At 50.8% G+C, this 12,855-nt stretch overlaps 1 protein-coding gene across 1 annotated transcript in view; it reads left to right on the forward strand.

The window, feature by feature from the left end:
- The window catches only part of LOC115894939 (ATP-citrate synthase-like), a 34,107-nt gene that overhangs the window by 1,840 nt on the left and 19,412 nt on the right, over positions 1 to 12,855 (forward strand). Inside the window, 6 exon segments of the mRNA XM_030924103.1 lie at positions 2,699 to 2,840; positions 5,779 to 5,933; positions 6,711 to 6,801; positions 7,900 to 7,929; positions 11,662 to 11,803; positions 12,382 to 12,550. Coding sequence (XP_030779963.1) covers positions 2,699 to 2,840; positions 5,779 to 5,933; positions 6,711 to 6,801; positions 7,900 to 7,929; positions 11,662 to 11,803; positions 12,382 to 12,550 — 729 coding nt within the window.

The raw sequence follows: 12,855 nt of genomic DNA on the forward strand, positions 1-12,855 counted from the left end.
TTTTTATTTTTTCTTTTTCCCTCCCTTCCTTCCTTCCTTCCTTCCTTCCTTCCTCCTTCCTTTTTCTTTCTTTCTTTCCCCCTCTCTCCTGGCTCTCTCCCCCTCTTTCCCCCCTCTATCCTTCTCCCTCTCCCCCTCCCCTTTCAAGTTTCACTCTTGTTGTCAAGGCTGGAGTGCAATGGCACAATCTCAGCTCACTACAACCTCTGCCTTCTGGGTTCAAGTGATTCTCCTGCCTCAACTCCTGAGTAGCTGGGATTACAGACACCCACCACGATGCCCAGCTAATTTTTGTATTTTAGTGGAGAGGGGGTTTCACCATATTGGCTAGGCTAGTCTCGAACTCTTGACCTCAGGTGATCCACCCGCCTTAGCCTCCCAAAGTGCTGGTATTACAGATGTGAACCACCATGTCCAACCAACCGATCCTCCTTACTTTCAACAGTCTTGTGAGGACTCTGGTTTCTCTGCATCTCCTTGGTCTTTTTTTTTTTTGAGATGGAGTCTCGCTCTGTCGCCCAGGCTGGAGTGTAATGGCACAATCTCGGCTCACTGCAACCTCCGCCCCCAGGTTCACGCTGGGACTGCAGGTGCCCGCCACCACACCTGGCTAATTTTTTTTGTATTTTTAGTAGAGATGAGGTTTTCACCGTGTTAGCCAGGATGGTCTTGACCTCCTGACCTCGTGATCTGCCTGCCTTGGCCTCCCAAAGTGCTGGGATTATAGGCATGAGCCACTGCGCCTGGCCATCCTGTTCTTATATCTCAGTCATGAGCCCTTTTTCCAAAAGATCGGAATGAAGAAAGTGCTTTGATGATCTGGCGCTCCTCTCGTCCTACCAGGGTCTTCTCAGCCTGGGTGCCTATTCACGGGTCAGGGCTGTGTTTGCACATGCTTTAAAAGCACATGTGACTGCTGTCAACAAGGATGACAGAGCTAATGTGTCTCAAGAGTCATCCCTTTCAAGATAGCCACCCAAGGAGGCCCTTTATTAATATTCCATACTGTCAGATGCTCAGTGAGTATATTCAAAAGAGTGTGCCACATCTGGTGGATCCATGTGAGTTTTGAGAATAATGACTAGGTAAGTGTGAAACTTGAAAGTCTGAGACCTCAAGAAGTGAAGGGCTGGGCGTAGTGACTCATAACTATAATTCTAGCACTTTGAGAGGCTGAGGCAGGAGGATCACTTGAGCTCAGAAGTTGAAGACAAGGCTGGGCAATATAATGAGACCTCATCTCTACTAAAATTCAAAAAAATTAGTGGGCTGAGCTAGGAGGATCACTTGAGCCCAGGAGGTCGAGGCTGTAGTGAGCCGTGATCGTGCCACTGTGCTTCAGCCTGGGCAACAATGAGACCCTGTCTCAAAAAATAAATAAAACGTGGGACCAGACTCCATCAGTCCTGCCAAAAACAGGGTGTCCATAACTGGACCTGATTTAACAGACAAATCTGGGACAGGGGAGCCTCAGCAGCTTTGATTTAACTTCGGAGCTGCCCTGCACTGATCCTTGGTTAGGGCACTTGGTTTGGAGCAGGTACTGTACATGGAGCTTTGTGTGAAATGCCTTGGGTGACAGAAGTCAGACTCCAGGCTCAAAATCTAGCCTCTGTTTTGAGAAACATAACTGGACACACCTTTCCACCCTCTCATTTTTCCAAAGTGGATATCCATTGTAAGAATTGTTCTTACACTGTGCTGGGCGCGGTGGTTCACACTTGTAATTCAGCACTTTGGGAGGCCGAGGTGGATGGATCACCTGAGGTTAGGAGTTTGAGATTAGCCTGACCAATATGGTGAAACCTCATCTCTACTAAAAATAAAAAAATTAGCCTGATATGGTGGCAGGCGTCTGTAGTCCCAGCTACTCGGGAGGCTGAGACAGGAGAATCGCTTGAACCTGGGAGGCACAGGTTGCAGTGAGCCAAGCTCGCACCACTGCACTCCAGCCCGGGTGACAGAGCGAGAATTTGTCTCAAAAAAAAAAAAAAAAAGAACTGTTCCCGCACATCACTTAAGAATCTTTTTTGTTTTTTGTTTTTTTGTTTTTTGAGACGGAGTCTCACTCTGTCACCCGAGCTGGAGTGCAGTGGCCGGATCTCAGCTCACTGCAAGCTCCGCCTCCCAGGTTTACGCCATTCTCCTGCCTCAGCCTCCCGAGTAGCTGGGACTACAGGCGCCCGCCACCTCCCCCGGCTAGTTTTTTGTATTCTTTAGTAGAGACGGGGTTTCACCGTGTTATCCAGGATGGTCTCGATCTCCTGACCTTGTGATTTGCCCGTCTCGGCCTCCCAAAGTGCTGGGATTACAGGCTTGAGCCACCGCGCCCGGCCAAGAAGCTTTTGTAGGACATTGACTATGTCTTAGTACCTCTGAGAACCCTTGCATAGAGCCCAACATAGATATCCCCACCAAAAAAAATGTAGTAGGAGGCAGTAATGACTGTAGACGGAACAAAAGAGAGACCAGCAAGGCCTTGCTGACAATGGAAGCCTGGAGCCTCCATGACATTAAGGGGTGTCAATCCCGCGTACCCCACGTTCCCACCTCAGCAACATTCTGAGTGATCATATCCCAGGCCGTGGCTGTTTGTGCGTAGTCCCATGCTTCCTGGGGAGCAGCCCTTGTCACATACACCTGGTACATTTGTTTATTCTGGTTATAAATCATTGAGTTGTGGCTGCCTTGTTTTTAGTCACATGTCCCTTTGGGCTTCCAGGGCATCGTGAGAGCAATTCGAGATTACCAGGGCCCCCTGAAGGAGCACGAAGTAACAGTCTTTGTCCGAAGAGGTGGCCCCAACTATCAGGAGGGTTTACGGGTGATGGGAGAAGTCGGTAAGATGGGGACCTTTCTGTCCCCCTCGCCCTGAGTGTGGGTGACCTTCCTCTTTGGGATTCCTGATTCCTGAGCATCCGTCTTGGGCTCTTTCACTCTCTCTCCACTCCCCTTCCTGGGTGTGCAGTTTGGGTTTCCATTCCCTGTCCCAACACAGAGTGCTGTCCTAAACTTTGGTGTGGTCAGGAAAGCATTTTCATTCAGCTCTACACTTAACAGATATTTATTAAAGACCACTCGCTCTGTGCTGGGCTTTGTGCTGGTGATGAGGGTTACAGCCACAAATGGACAGACAGCAAGCCTTCATGGAACAGAGGACGCAAACTGTGATGTCAGGGGGTGCCGAGTGCCAGGAAGGAAAACAAAGCAGGGAAAGGGAGAATGCGGTGTGGGAGGGGCCAGGGCAACCTTCAATAGGGAGATCAGAAAATGCTTGATCAAACTTGATCAAGGCTGGGCATGGTGGCTCACATACTTTGGGAGGCCGAAGCGGGAGGATCGCTTGAGCTCAGCAGTTCAAGACCAGTCTGGGCAACATGGCAAGACCCCGCCTCTACAAAAAAAAAATACAAAAATTAGCTGATTATGGTGACATACCTGTAGTCCCAGCTACTTGGGAGACTGAGGTGGGAGGATCACCTGAACCTGGGAGGTTGAGGCTGCAGTGAGCCATCATCATGCCACTATGCTTCAGCCTGGGTGACAGAGTGAGACCCTGTATCAAAAAAAAAAGAAAGAAAAGAAAGGAAAACTGACATTTGAGCAAAGACCTAGAATGAGGGAGCAGCACCATGGTGACTCTTGGAGAGGGAAGGACAAATTCCAATACCTGCAGTGGTAAGGGGCTGGGGCTGATAGAGTGGCAGTGAGACACTACAGGTCACAGGAGGACTTGGCCATCACTGTGAGATAGTAGGCACAAGAGGTATTTAAGCAGAGGAACCACATATTTATTATTGTTGTTATTATTTTGAGACAGTGCCTTGCTTTGTCACCCAGGCTGGAGTGCAGTGGTACCATCATAGCTTATTGCAGCCTCGACCTTGTGGGCTCAAGTGATCCTCCCACCTCAACCTCCCAAGTATTGGGGACCACGGGTGCGCACCACCACGCCTGGCTAATTAAAAAAAAAAAATTTGTTGTGAGATAGTGTCTCACTGTGTTGCCCAAGTTGATCTCAAACACGTGGTCTCAAGTGATCCTCCTGGCTTTGCCTCCCAAAGTGCTAGGATTATAGATGTGAGCCACTGCACCCAGCCAAGTGACACAATTTGACTTAGGTTTGAATTGAATAGGGTTAATTTTTTTTTTCTTTTTCTCTCTCTCTCTTTTTTTTTTTTTTTTTTTTTTTTTTTTTATGAGACAGAGTTTCACTCTGTCGCCCAGGCTGGAGTCCAGTGGCATGATCTCTGCTCACTGCAAGCTCCGCCTCCCGGGTCCACGCCATTCTCCTGCCTCAGCCTCCCAAGTAGCTGGGACTACAGGCACCTGCCACCACGCCCATCTAATTTTTTTTTTTTTTTTTTTTTTTTTTTAGTAGAGACCGGGTTTCACTGTGTTAGCCAGGATGGTCTCAATCTCTTGACCTCGTGATCCACCTGCCTTGGCCTCCCAAAGTGCTGGGATTACAGGCATTTTTTTTTTTTTCTGGAGACAGGGTCTCACTCTGTCACCCAGGCTAGAGGGTAGTGGTGTGATCACAGCTTACTGCAACCTCTGCCTCCCAGACTCAAGGGATCCTCCCACCTCAACCTCCTGAGTAGCTAGGACTACAGATGCACACCACAATAAATACAATTTTTGTACAAAAAATTAGCACACGCCTGGCTGATTTTTTTGTAGACGAACTTTTGCCCTGTTGCCCAGGCTGGTCTCGAACTCTTGGACTCAAGCGATCCAGCCGCCTAGGCCTCCTAAAGTGTTGGAATTACAGGTGTGAGCCTTTTGTTTTATTTTTCATAGAGCTGGTTCAAAGCTGAGGACCTGCTATGTGCAGTGGGGCAGGCGTGGGGACAGCACAGTGAAGTTACCAAATCATGCTCTTAAAATTAGAACATTCCACAAATAAACAGTAGGAGAAGATGCTAGGGGTCTGTCTATATAAGGAAGAGGGGAGTGTGGCATGGGAGAGAGTGACCATCAAGGTCAGAGGGGGCCTTTTTCAGGAGACGGTGCTTGGGTTGAGCTGGGAGACCAGAGAGCAGCCAGGGGAAGCTCCATGGAGAGTTCCATGCAGAGGGAGGAGCAGGGCCAGAGCCCTGGGGGAACGGGCTCAGGGTGTTTAGGAACAGAGACCAAGCACTGGTGGATGCATGTGATGAAGGCTAAGGAAAGCTGGAGAGCTGGGACCTGAGCAGGAGGAATACAGGCTCTGATAATTTGGTTACTTGAATCTTGCTATCTTGCCAGTAAATATATTTCTTGTTTTTGTGTCTTTTTTTTTTTGGAGACAAAAGTCTCGCACTGTCGCCCAGGCTGGAGTCCAGTGGTGCGATCTCAGCTTGCTTTGCAACCTCTGCCTGCTAGTTTCAAGGGATCCTCCTGCCTGAGCCTCCGAGTAGCTGAGATTACAGGCGCACGCCACCACACCTGGCTAATTTTTTGTGTTTTTGGTAGAGACAGGGTTTCACCACGTTGTCCCAGGTGGTCTCAAACTCCTGACCTCAAGTGATCTGCCAGCCTCGGCCTCCCAAAGTGCTGGGATTACAGGCGTGAGCCACTGCACCTGGCCTGTTTCTTGCTCTTGTTATCAGGAAGTGACCTTTAGAAAGCTTTGTCTGGTGGTGAATTATGACAGCTGATTTGCCCTGGATATTGGTCTTGCACTAAATGCGCCAAACACTGATCATGGCTCTAAAAGGGCCTTTGCAGGATCACATGGACTTGGGCTCTTATCTGCAGACTTGAATTATGGATGTTTTTTTCCTTCCCTTACAGGGAAGACCACTGGGATCCCCATCCATGTCTTTGGCACAGAGACTCACATGACGGCCATTGTAGGCATGGCCCTGGGCCACCGGCCCATCCCCAACCAGCCACCCACGGCGGCCCACACTGCAAACTTCCTCCTCAATGCCAGCGGGAGCACATCGGTAGGTGCCAGCCTCCCCCAACCTTATGGGAAGGAACCATCTCATCTTTTCCACTAGAATACAGTCCTCCTCCTCTGTTCCCTGGGGGCATAGAGGAAATACAGCAGGAGTTAGTACATGGTTGGTTTCTGGATCTCTGCCAATTTTTTTCCTGCCCTGATCAAAGTAGTATAATGGAAGGACCAAGGATTTTAAAATTGGAACCAAGTTCAAATTGTGGCCGGGCATGGTGGCTCACGCCTGTAATCCCAGCACTTTGGGAGGCCGAGACTGGCGGATCACCTAAGGTCAAGAGTTCGAGACCAGCCTGGCCAACATGGTGAAACCGCGTCTCTACTAAAAATACAAAAATTAGCCGGATATGGTGGTACATGTCTGTAATCCCAGTTACTCGGGAGGCTCAGGCCTGAGAATCGCTTGAACCCGGGAGGCAGAGGTTGCAGTGAGCTGTGATGGCGCCATTGCACTCCAGCTCTGGGCAACAGAGCGAAAATTAATCTGAAAAAGAAAAGAAAAACTTAAAAATTGTTACTCTCTTACTTTTTGCTGAGAGAGCAACCTTAGCCAGTATTTTGTCCACTCAGGGCCTCAGTTTGCTCATCTGTAACGTGGGATAATATTAATTCATATCTTAGAGGATTGTTAGTACTTTTGGAAGCAGCTTATAAAGAGCATTGCCATGCATAATTTTTATTAGTTTTCTTTGGGGCCTTTGAGGACCAGTGGCTTTTTTCCCAGCTGTGACTCTTACCTCTTACTCTCCTTGTCTCACCACAGACGCCAGCCCCCAGCAGGACAGCATCTTTTTCTGAGTCCAGGGCCGATGAGGTGGCGCCTGCAAAGAAGGCCAAGCCTGCCATGCCACAAGGTAACTCCCTGAGGCTTCAGGCATGTTCCAGGGAGTGGCCTTTCGGTACCCTCTGTATCTCTCTCCCCTTTCCCTTTCCCCCCTGGGCTGGCAGAGGTGGATGAAAAGTGGTTTGGGTTTTGCAATGGGAGTGTGCCTGGGACGCGAGGATGGTATGACTTGAACCTCCCCTGTGGGCACTCCTGAGGCGGAGGACCCACGCTGTGCCTGGTCACCTCCATTCCCCCTATTCTCTTCTACCCCTGTTCTTCTTATGGGGATGTGAACTGGGCAGGGAGGCTGTGGAGGAGATAGGGTTACAGAAATTCCAGGAAGTGGAAATTCTCTGAGACTCTTCTCCCAAGTGGAGGGCAGACGCCGGGACCCCAGGATGACAGAGCCAGCTCCTACAACAGCAGTTCCCAGCCCACCCCCACCATCTTAGGGCCCTAACAGACATTCCCTCCTCTGAATCCCCAGCAAGAAAAACCCTCGCCTGTCAGCCCATCCGTATTTCAACTGATTTTTCTCTCCATGTAGATGTGATTCCTGCCGGCCAGCCCTTGCAGCCAGCTCTACATAAGTGGTGTTAGTTACCCCTGGGCTGGTACACCTGTGCAGCCTCTTCCTGGGACACACTTTGCTTACGGCATTTTGGGAAATAGTGACACTGTCCCAAATCAGCATCTTTGTCCACAGCACAGGTCAACCCCATGCTGGCCAATCATCTCATAGTGTTTCGTGGAGACAAAAAGGGGTTGGCATTAAGAGGGTGGGACCGCGCCAGCTGGAGAACCCAGAGTTCAAGTCATCCAGCTGTCCCTGCAGAGGGCCTGGGGGAGGCGCTGGTGTTGAGCACACCTGCCCAGCCTTCGTCCTCCTCCTACCCACTCTCTGCCCCTTTGGTCTTTGCTCTTTCTTGCTTCCATTCTGCTTATCAGTGCTGTCACCTCTTCTGCTGGCCTTACTCCGCTGTCCATTGCAGAACAGGAGAGGGATGGTGAGGGCTTTAACCCTGAAAGGCTTGTCCATGGGACCCTTCCCTGTTCCCACCCTCTCCCTCCAAAGCCTCCAGCCATCAGTGGATCACTCAGTTGCCTTGGTCATTTTCTTTGACAGATTCAGTCCCAAGTCCAAGATCCCTGCAAGGTAGGATGCCCCCACCCTGCCCCCACTCCGCGTGTGGCTTTGTTAGCGGGTGACAGTTTTACCGTGTGCTCTGTTTCCCCTCCCCTGGTGGGTTGCAGTGTCGTCTGGTCTATTTTCTGTCCCTGCCTTGGTGTGGCCTGACCCCAAGTCCTAAGTCTTCGCTCTTCCTCCCCTCCTATCTCTGCTCAGTACACGCCCCACTCAGCGCTCTCCTCACTGTGTGGCTGTTTCTGGCTCCAGACTTGGGAGGGGGTAGAGACTTTGGAAGGAGCAAGAGCCAGACCCACAGCCCTGGAGAGTGGAGTGGTGTCAAGGAGAGAGTGTCGCCTGGGAAGGAGGGAGCCATCCAACTGAATGGGGAGTGGCAGACAGCCGTGGGTGTCTGTCGCTGCTGGGTGCAGAAGGGGAGCCACAAGTCACCCCTGCTTCTCATTTACATCTCCTGATGTCATTTTCTCACCTTTCCTGCCTCAGCTTCACCACTGCCAGCTTCATCCTCAAGCTCCAGGGACCAGTTTATCTTTTTCTGGGGGTTGTGGAGGAACAAGAGAGGTGGAAAGGAGGTAGACAGAAGCGCAGAAGGGTGTGCATCTAGAGACTGGGTCATTGGAAGGGGTATGAGCATTGTCTGGCGTATGAGGTCACATTTTATAGTGGACACTTCTGTGCATGTGCATTCACCCACTGGCCTAGCTGAGTGGATTAATTAGTTCATAGCATCAGAGCTTCCATTTAACTTTGACATTCACAGCCGTGGAGGCAGGGAAGTCTTTTGTTGTCCCCTTGCTAAGGGATGGGGGAGGAGTAATTGGCAGGGTTGATAACCAGCTGGAAAGGCCCGGAATGCAGCCCTCTGGCCACCTGGCTTTAATCCTGATGTTTTTGTCTCTGGAAAAAGTTAAGAGCAGAGTTAGCCCAGTGTGGAAAGAACAGGGACCGGCCCTGGTTCTCCAGGAACTCTCTGTGCTCTGAAGGGGAGGAAGGTTATGAGGAGGGGGGTTATCCTTGTTCCTTTCTGGAGTGTGAGAAATAAAAGGAGGGTGCGTCAGGGAGGGAGAGCAGATGATGGCTGAGCGAGCCCTCCCCTCAGTGAGGCCAGAGGAGGCCTGGTGTAGGGGGCATAGCCCCCGGCGCAGAGGTTCTCTCGGGCCTCTCTGCTGCTGGTAAGCTGAGGATACACCCTTCAGCTTTGGTTTCTCTGAGCTTGAGGAAGGGCCACTTCACCTCCGCCGTTTCCTGCTGGAGATGCTGGTAGGTTTGTAGATTCCAGGCTTTGTCTTGATTTCTGTAGCTGGCAGAGTAGATAGATCAGAAGCATGTGCACGTGCATCACCTGTCGGGGGTGACATGATGCAGGCTTCCCCTGAGGATGGCGGGTCATGAACTCACGCTTGTATTCTCCCTCCTCACTTTCACAGTTGAGCTGCATTTTAAGTGATTATGTAATCCTGGCTCTGATGCTGGATGACCTCGGACCTCAGTCATTTGGCATCTCTGGGCTTCAGTTTCCTGGGACTGGGAAGTGGGGGAACTGAATTAGGTGGCTTCCCTTGTTCTGTGATCTCATGTCTCAGCAGAACCCAGGTGGGTCTAGGTGACAGTAAATTCCACATATTTGCAGCATCAGGAAACTTCTGCCATGAGAAGCTTAAGGCTGTGATGGGAGGCAGGCCTGTACAGGGATTTAATGATAACATGAACTTGGTTAGCCAAGCCTGCTCTAGTACAGTAGGTTAATTAATACCAGATGCCACTGGGCTAGATGCATCATTCTCCCTAGGGGAGCTCAGAAACTCCCTGAGGGCTGCTTTCCTCCTCTAGGACTTGCAGGGACCCAGAGGGGAAGGTCAGCTGCCTGAAGTGTGGTAAAAGTCCTTTCCCTTTAGGCTAAGGACTGCACTTTTTTTTGTTGTTAAATATACTTGCATTGAAATCTTCTTTTTTTTTTTTTTTTTTTTTTTTTTGAGGCGGAGTCTCGCTCTGTCGCCCGGACTGGAGTGCAATGGCCAGATCTCAGCTCACTGCAAGCTCCGCCTCCCGGGTTTAGGCCATTCTCCTGCCTCAGCCTCCCGAGTCGCTGGGACTACAGGCGCCCGCCACCTCGCCCGGCTAGTTTTTGTATTTTTAGTAGAGACGGGGTTTCACCGTGTTAGCCAGGATGGTCTCGATCTCCTGACCTCGTGATCCGCCCGTCTCGGCCTCCCAAAGTGCTGGGATTACAGGCTTGAGCCACCGCGCCCGGCCTGAAATCTTCTTTTTAAAATTTTTGTGAGTACATACTAGGGGTGCATGAGATATTTTGGTACAGGTGTACAATGCGTAATAATCACATCATGGAAGGTTTTTTTGTTTTGTTTTGTTTTGTTTTTGAGGTGGGGTCTTACTATGCTGCAGAGGCTGGTTTCGAATTCCTGGGCTCAAGTGATCCTCCCACCTCAGTCTCCTAAGTAGCTAGGACTCAAGCATGCACCACTAGGCCCATCTAGAGAACTGTATTTCTGCCAGCTCCTTTTGTTCCCTTACCTTTTGTTTTGTTTTGTTTTGTTTTTTTGAGACAGGGCTCACTCTGTGGCCCAAGTTGGAGTGCAGTGGTGCAATCTTGGCTCACTGCAACCTCCGCCTGCTTGGTTCAAGTGATTGTGTGTTGGTTTCCCAAGAAGCTGGGATTACAGGCACATGCCACCACACAAATTTTTTTTTTTTTTTTGAGATGGAGTCCCGGGCTGGAGTGCAGTGGCGCGATCTCAGCTCGCGGCAACCTCTGCCTTCCGGGTTCAAGCGATTCTCCCTGCCTCAGCCTGGGATTACAGGCGCCCACCACTACATCCAGCTAATTTTTGTATTTTTATTACAGACAGGGTTTCACCATGTTGGCCAGGCTGGTCTTGAACTCTGGAGCTCAAGTGATCTACCGGTCTCAGCCTCCCAAAGTGCTGGAATTACAGGCGTGAGCCACTGCACCTGGCCTGCGCCTTACCTCTTAAGTGCCCACTGGAGGGTCTGTCCAAGAGCACTGTCCTGAGCAGGAAAGAGCCACCTGGTAGAAGGGAGAAGGACAGGAAAAACAGGAAGGCAGATTGAGGGCGCTGGCCCTGTGTAACTAGCTTGCTGCTCCTGCCTTGTGCAGAGCCCTGGCAGGAACCTCAGTTAGTGATAAGGCTGCTGTGTCCTCAGCCCCGGCTGCAGCAAACCTCTTCATTGGACCTACACTGACCTAGAATTAATGCTGATTCAAACCCTAACTGGAGCTGGTTTTATGTCCAGATTTACAGGGTGGTAAGCATTGTTGGGACATCATTTGTAAGTCCTGAGCCCACCGAAATTGGGAGAGCTAAACATTTTTTTCCAATTACTTTAAAAATAATTTGTCAGGACCTCATTTGCATATAACCTGATGACACACCTTGCCTGGGAGATGAAGCAGGTCCTGTAGGAATTCTCCTGGGCATTTTTGACTGTGGGCCCTTCTTTCTCTGTACTTTGCAGAGCTACTTACCAGATAGGCAGGCCCTCTTAGCTTGATTTGCTCTTCCTGCCACCTTCATCCAGAAAAATCGAGGCACCTCCTCCCCAAGATCTCAGAATTCTGTCCTCTTGACATTCCTTTACGGTTGTGATGAGGCATCACCCTGTGGACATGGGGCGTGGAGGGGTCTGGCAGGCAGCCCTGGCCCCTGCAGGTCTCCGGGGGGTATGTATTCTGGGTGCACTCTCTGTGTCTTTGCCCACCAGGAAAGAGCACTACCCTCTTCAGCCGCCACACCAAGGCCATTGTGTGGGGCATGCAGACCCGGGCCGTGCAAGGCATGCTGGACTTTGACTATGTCTGCTCCCGAGATGAGCCCTCAGTGGCTGCCATGGTCTACCCTTTCACGTGAGTTACCCCATGGTGGGAAGTATCTCCTTCCTCTGCTAAGACAAAGCTTGGGGCTGGGCACAGTGGCTCATGCCTGTAATCCTAGCACTTTGGGAGGTTGAAGTGGGAGAATTGCTTGAGCCCAGGAGTTTGAGACCAGCCCTTGGCAACATAGGGAGACCCCTATCTCTAGAGATAATTTAAAAATTAGCCGGGTGTGGTGGTGTGCACCTGTAGTCCCAGCTACTTGGGAGGCTGAGGCAGGAGGATTGCCTGAGCCTTGGAGGTTGAGGTTGCAGTGAACTCTGATTATGCTACTGCCGCTCCAGCCTGGGTGACAGAGCAAGACCCTGTCTCAAAAAAAAAAAAAAAAAAGGCAGGGCTTGGGGAGTCAGCAAGCTCATTCCCTTTGCTGGGGAAGGCTTTGCCCATCCTAGAGACAGGGGCAGTCAGTATTCCTTTGTCCCTTAGATGAAAATTCTTTGAGGGCAGAGACCAATGCCTTTTCTGCCTTCTAGGTGAAATTCCTCCCCTCAGCTTCCCCATCCCCAGTCCTGACAGGTTGAGGATGTCCTAATTCTTTTACTTTCTCACAGTGGGGACCACAAGCAGAAGTTTTACTGGGGGCACAAGGAGATCCTGATCCCTGTCTTCAAGAACATGGCTGACGCCATGAGGAAGCACCCAGAAGTAGATGTGCTTATCAACTTTGCCTCTCTCCGCTCTGCCTATGACAGCACCATGGAGACCATGAACTATGCGCAGGTAGATCACTGGGTGGGCTCTGGGGGGTGGGGGGTGAAGACCATGAACTATGCATAGGTAGATCACTGGGTAGGCTCTGGGGGGCGGGGGTTGGGGACCATGAACTATGTGCAGGTAGATCACTGGGCTCTGGGGGGTGGGGGGTCGGGACCATGGACTATGTGCAGGTAGATCATTGGGCTCTGGGGGGTGGGGGGTGGGGACATGAACTATGCGCAGGTAGATCACTGGGCTCTAGGGGTTGGGGACATGAACTATGTGCAGGTAGATCACTGGACTGTGGGGGGTGGAGACATGAACTATGC

Source organism: Rhinopithecus roxellana, chromosome 19, assembly GCF_007565055.1.
Source record: "Rhinopithecus roxellana isolate Shanxi Qingling chromosome 19, ASM756505v1, whole genome shotgun sequence".
NCBI lineage: Eukaryota > Metazoa > Chordata > Mammalia > Primates > Cercopithecidae > Rhinopithecus > Rhinopithecus roxellana.